A 7095-nucleotide genomic window follows, 5' to 3' on the forward strand; every position below is an offset into this window, starting at 1 on the left:
TCATAGTTTTTACACTTAGAAAATTTGAGGAAAAAATAATTTCAGGCCTGCTGCTTGGGCCTGTCATTCGCATTTCGCACCCGGGCTATTATTATCACTATTTTGGGCCTATTTCTTATTTGGACCATCTGATTATCTACTGCTGCTAGTTTTGATATACGGGCTTGGCCCAGATCTAATGTAATTTATTTTTTGGGCATTGTAATAATTATCATTATAGTTTTAATCTTGTACTCAATTTAATTTGTGAGCATATACTAATGTTATGTATGCCATTTACCTCTCTGTCCATCCAAAACCCGTTGGTGGGCCCCAAACGTATCTAGATCGAGTCAACTCAACATTGGAGAAAAATGGAGCATGCGTTGGAATTAAGACGAGACTGATTGCATAAATGTTTTTCCTTTTGGGCTTGATCGGCCCAAATTCTCTACCTCATTTAAATTATGTACTTCAAATTGATTATTTGCCTAATTATCATGCCAGTTGGAACCCTTATGAGATTGCCATGTTTTAAAGTCGCCAAAAATGAATCTGCCATGAAAGATAAGACTAAATTTGAGGCATTAACACAAATTGGGACTGATATGATTAAAGGACTAAAACTGCCGACTTTTAGGAAGTTTGGGACTGATTTGAACATTTGCAAAAACCTATAGACTTGGACGCGTGGATTGATTTGGACAAAGCTTATGAGACTAATTATGATTATTTAGACTTAGGCTAAAAAATGAAATTTGACTAAAACTTAGAAAAAGATAGAAATAAAAATGGACTATATACATGTATGTAGAATATTATAATAATATAACTAACTTATTTTCTCTAAAACTATTTTCCTATACTCAAAATATTTTTTCAAAACTGTTTTTGGGTGGACTTACATAGGGTCCTACTTAGGTTAAGAGCCTTCGGGTATTAGCCTAAGTGTTCTAGTCCGACACCCTAAACGTCCAATTTTGGGCAAAATTTTACCACTTTTGGTTCTTGAAATGTGGTATACTTTGCATAAATGACTAATTTCTATTTGTGGAAGTATGAAACAAAACTGTTTTATCACAATCAATTTATATTTACAAAGGCGCATTATTAGAACCCGTAGGTCAACCGTATTTTACGGATCCATAATACCGGGGTGCCTAACACCTTCCCTGGGGATCATCAGAACCCTCACCCATACTTTGGTTAGATTAGGATTCTTTTAAGACTTAATTGCTTTAAATGAACCCTTTTCGAACTGGTTTTTCCTAATTTCCTAAAAATTAGGTGGCGACTCTAAAATAAATCCATTTAGAGCACCATCCACGTAGAAGTATATTTTTTCATTTTTCCCGATACGATTGACAACCGTATTTCCCCGGGACACATTCCTTTTTAAATGAGGTAAGTGCAAATACGAATCGGAAAAAATAGAACCGCTACAATATCTTGATTAAATAATAAAACACTTAAAACAAACCTTACAAAATAAAAGACTTAAACCTAAAGATAACAAGATTCAAATAAACAAAACTTAACAAGATTCAAATAAACAAAACTTACTTCGGGGTACTTTACAACCCCTAAAACGACGATCCAAACGTTTAGGCAAACTTGATGTAATGAGCCGATATTATTGTCCGTAAAAAAAGATATCAAGTTCTATATAAAATATTAATATTTCGGAGTTTTGAAACATGACTAATCTTGGGTCAAAGTATTAAAAAAAACGTGAATTTGAGAGCTTAAAAATTGAGTGAAAAAAAATACTACCATATTGCGCACTAAATTAGTGCGCAAAGGATACTTCGGTCACTTTTTTTTTACTGAGGTATTTTGATACCTTTCATCACATTTTGGGTCGGGTTTGATACCTGTGGATGCATCGCTGTCATTTTTTCATTTTTTCTTGCTTTGAAGTCAAATGTTTTCCTTCTTTTTCTCCGATACAAGTTCTTCATTCCTTTTCTTATATTTGATTTATGGCATTTCCTTTTAGTTTTGGTCTCAACTTATTGATTCCTCCTCCTCCGTTTATACTTGATTTATCTACTTCAAGTTAGTTTTGTTAGATTTTTATTTATTTTATTTTTTATGTAATTTCTTGTGACAAAGAAAGAGAAAAAAAAACCATCCTCTTGTTTTTCTTGAGAAATGTTGGCTAGCTGAGAAAATCCTTCAAGCTAATTCATTTTTTCCTAAGAAATGAAGAGTTTTTTTTTGGAATAATAATATAAATCGCGTTTTCTCATTCACTTTTTTAAAACTACTGTGTTTAAATAGTTGTGCACTTATACTATGTAATTTGTACTAACTTTATATTAAAAACGGAAAAGGCTCAAATATGCTATTGAACTATTGAAAATGACTCATTTATGCCACTCATTAATAGTTTGGCTCATTTATGCCATCGAACTATCAGAAATGGCTCATTTATGCCATCGAACTACGGAAATAGCTCATTTATGCCACTCATCAATAGTTTGACTCATTTATGTCATGCTCGTTACCAAAATGACTCTTCCATGCAATTTTTCATTAACGCCGATTTTATAATACCAGATATGACACGTGACCTCCAATTAGAGGTTTACGTTGTTTAATTAAACCAGCCCAATTTTAAATCCCAAATTAATAAAAAAATCCGACCCACACACCCGACCCACCTACAACCATAATCTAGTTGGAGGCCATATGTCATATCTGGTATTGTAAAATCGGCGTTAATGAAAAATGGCATGGACGAGTCATTTTGGTAAAGGACGATGGCATAAATGAGCCAAACTATTGATGAGTGGCATAAATGAGTCATTTCCGATAGTTCAATGGCATAAATGAGCCATTTCCGATAGTTCAATGGCATAAATGAGCCAAACTATTGACGAGTGGCATAAATGAGCCATTTCCGATAGTTCGATGGTATATTTGAGCCTTTTCCGTATTAAAAAAGTGAGCACCAACAAGCTTAAAAATCCTGGATCCGCCACTGATCATAACAACACTATAACGATGTAAAAGATTCATATCAGTAAAGGAAACCTTTTTAGGACTCTCAATTCAAGTAGGATTGACTTTCCATATTAACTAACTGAATTTGATTGATCATAGGCAGGTTGGTTCTTAATAATTGTATTAAATCCAAAGAAAGGATCAAATTAGTTAGTCACAGAATTAGAAGTAAAATTAGGTTAAAAAAGAAATTAGAAAAAAAAAAAAAAACGAATTAGCCTAATTCTTTGTTTAGTGAATTTTATAAATACCTTTCTTTGAATTCAGTTTTGTGAATTTTATAAATATCCTTACTAATATACTCTTTTATATAGTGAATTTTATAAATCTTTCTTTAATTAGCATAATATTTGTTGTTAGAGCATCAAACAAGTTCAATGACAAACACAAAATCTACGAGGTTGATATGTTTCAGGCTTTGAATTGCTACAAAGAAATTAAAATAAGGAGATAAACATAATTTCATAAATCACAAATGATTAGTGTTAAGAAGAGAAATATGGGTAAGGTCTATGTAATTAATCCATTACAAATAATGTATTTTGTCGAGCTAACTAGCTATTTGGAGTGTCGTGACATATTTTCCGTACAAAGTATAAGAATTCACGTGAGAATTACACATTGGTTAATTTGGCCAAAATTGACTGCCTTCTATGTAAAAAAAATAAAAAAATACAAAAATAATTTGAGTGATAAACTTTAGTTAAATTGGATGATTTTTATGTAACAAAAAATAATTTTGTGTGATAAACTTTAGTTAAGTTGGATGATTTTTATGTAAGAAAGATAATATCGCTTCTTTTACTAAACACAAAAAAGATTTTTTTTGTGTGGTAAACTTTAAGCTTGATGACTTTTATGTACAAAAAATTAAAAAGTGACTTTTGTGTGATAAACTCAAAGTTGAATGACTATTAGTTAGGTTAATTAGGGGAATCAACTGGATATGCTTAAATAAAATAGGAGAATAAGAGAAAAAAATTATCTATCTAAAGTTGATATGATTATTTTTTGCATGTCAATAGATATAAATTTTTATGTTGAAAGAAAATAAAATAGTTAAAATTATTTCTACGTATAAGAAGTTCATCATAAAAACTACCATGAAGTAATAAAATTTTACGACGATGGGAGGACTTTTTTTTTTTTTTTGGTTAAATATTGTATCTTACTTTTGTGATCAACTTAAATTTTTAAAAATAAATTAGTAAATATTCTTAACACTATAAGATATTCTTATACTTTAATTTTGTTTAGTAACAATATTCAACACTTTTATATTTGTAAATAACGATAAATAAATATGTGATCACTGAATCCTTAATATTGGATTATCTTAGTCGTAACTCGTACATGTTTCTCATATAGGAAAAAAAACAAAAATTATATAGCAGGAACATCTTCTTTAAGGAAATATTAAGTGTATACAATCTTATATTATAGTAACATTTTTATACCTCATAAATCAATGTATACAATTATAAATAATTGTCTAATATTTTTTGCGGTGCTTGAGGTTGACAGGGAATAACGTCGAGACACGCTTATAGAGACTAGTAAAAGTAAAAACAGGTGAGTTAGCGAGAATTCATATTTAGAGGTACATGCTATTTAGAAAAGGTCAAATATATCGGGACAAACCGACAGATGTCCGTCGGTTATAGGAAAAACCGAGAAAATTGTCCGACTAGATAATGTCTGAAAATATTATCTCTGAACACAAAAATCTACGGATTCATTCGATTAAAACCAACTTAGTCCACAACTAGATAAAATACTTAAATATCAATTTTTATTGAAAATTGATATAAAAATAAATACTTTCATTATAGTGAAAAAAATAAAAAATAATTTCCACGCATTTTTGTGCAGAAATAACCAACGAAAGTCCGTTAATTTTCAAAAAAAAAAAAAAAAAATCTTATTGGCTTTCCAATAGTGTTCCTCATTTTTCGCTTGTTTTTAGTAGTGACAACTTTTGTAGTGTTTTCTATTTTTGATTTATTTATAAAATTTGGTGCAACAGTTTGAACTGTATTTTCTGTTTTTTTTTTCTATTTCTTTTTAGTATCTAGTGTAATTTTGTGTGTTGCATATTTTTTCATAATTCCTGTCAAATCTAACAGGCAGAGTCAGTAAATATTTTACCGTACACTATAATAATGTCAACATTCAACAATATTTAAAGGATAAAAGCTGTTAAGCGCATACTTAGGCCCCGTTTGTCCATAGATACAAAAAAAAAAAGGAATTTTGGAGTTGGAGTTGTGTTTGGCCATAGTTTTTGAAATTATAATTTTTGGTGAAATGTAGTTGTAAAAAAGTGAAATTTTTTTAAAAAATAAGTTTTTTGAGTTTTTGGTATTCCGGAATAAAACTTCAAGTTGTATTCGAAATTTTTATGGCCAAACGCTGATTCCGAAAAAAAGTAAAAAAATTTTTTGAAATAAAGTGAATAATTTTTATGGCCAAACAGGGGCTTAAAGGACTAAGTTGATCCTACCCTCAAACACAAGTGACCAAGCCTGTTAGGTACTCAACATTTAATGACAATATTACCGTCATTTCTTTATAATCAATTCCCCAATTCACCCCTTTAATAATCCGGACCCCGCGAGATTAAAAAATGCCCTTTATTCCTGCATACTTCTAGAACCTTCTAGGGTTTTTATATTCCTTAAATCCTCTTCTCAAGTTTTTTCTAGGGTTTATAAATAAATTCCTCCCAAAATCATCAAATCAATCAATATCAATGGCCTCATCATCATCATCATCAAAAGCAACGACATCTGCAGAAATAAGTGAGGAAAAGAAAATGCTAACCTTAATCTCCTCAGATGGTGACAAATTTGAACTGGAACAATCCATCGCTATTCAATCCTTAACAATCAAAAACATGGTAGAAGATGACTACACAACAATCCCTCTTCCAAATGTTGATACAGAAACCCTAACAAAAGTGATTGATTACATGAAAATGCATGCTGTTGAGAAGACAGAGATGAATCAAGAAGAGTTAAAGAAATTCGACGAGTTATTCGCTAAAGGGAGTTTTGATGAGGTTTATGAAGTTATATTGGCTGCTAATTACCTTGACATTAAGAGTATGATGGATTTATTGTGTCAATCGATTGCTGATAGGATTAAGAACAAGTCGGTTAATGCTGTTAGGAAGATATTTAATGTGGATAATGATTATACACCTGAGGAAGAAGAAGAGGTTAAGAAGGAACATGCTTGGGCTCATGAAGGTGTTGAATTTGATGATTCTCTTGAGTAGCTTTTCGGGGTTTTTTTTTTTTTTTTAATTAAGTAGTTAGTTTCTGCTAAAGTTTTTGGTTATTATGGTTTTTGGTTTAGTTTAATGGGTCTCAATGTTTTCAGTACAGAAGAAGGCAATTATGATTTTGGGAAAAAGAAAGGTTCCTATGTGGGTTATTTGGGGATTTCAGAATGAATGGTTCCTTAATTTAGGGGTTTTAATTACGTAATTAGTTTCTGCAAACCTCTCTGGTTATTATGGTTTTAACTTATTGTTTGAGTTGATTAATTCAAATTTCAATAGACAAGTAAATTGGTGTTTGTTGATGTGTTTGTGTTATGGGTATGCTTTTGAGGTGAATGACTATACTGGTGCTGTTTTAACTTCTGTTCTGCTGCTGATTTTGGTTTCTGTTCCGGTTTTTATTTGGTTTATGTTGTATTGCTGGCCTGAAGTTTGGCTTGAAAATGTTAATCAGTGTTGAAATTGTCAGCCTGGTGCACAAAGCATCCCGCATTAGCAGGCTGTCTTCTATAGGGTAGACAGCCTTACCCTAATGGAAGCATTAGTGGCGTCGTTGCTTCCACGGCTTGAATCCGTGACCTATAGGTTACATGGAGACAACTTCATTGTTGCTCCAAGGCTCCCCCTTCTAATGGTTGCCAGCTAAAAATGTTGGATCAGTGACTGCAATTTATAGCTATGATTGTTAATTTGTTAGTTGAATTACTAGTTGTTAATGGTGTTAAGAGCAGGTGTAATTGGTGTTAGTCGTTGGTGGTAGCATTACTGTTATTGGTATTTAAGCACTTGTTTATCAATGTAGAAATGAAATGTCCTATTAC

At 31.4% G+C, this 7095-nt stretch overlaps 1 protein-coding gene across 1 annotated transcript; it reads left to right on the forward strand.

The window, feature by feature from the left end:
* Positions 1-5620: 5620 nt before the first annotated feature.
* Positions 5621-6576, forward strand: LOC132623520 (SKP1-like protein 11). Its single transcript, XM_060338296.1, has one exon. The coding sequence runs from the start codon at positions 5741-5743 to the stop codon at positions 6266-6268; it is 528 nt and encodes a 175-aa protein (XP_060194279.1). The 5' UTR covers positions 5621-5740; the 3' UTR covers positions 6269-6576.
* The last annotated feature ends 519 nt before the right edge of the window (positions 6577-7095 follow it).

The sequence above is a fragment of the Lycium barbarum genome, chromosome 12 (assembly GCF_019175385.1).
Source record: "Lycium barbarum isolate Lr01 chromosome 12, ASM1917538v2, whole genome shotgun sequence".
NCBI lineage: Eukaryota > Viridiplantae > Streptophyta > Magnoliopsida > Solanales > Solanaceae > Lycium > Lycium barbarum.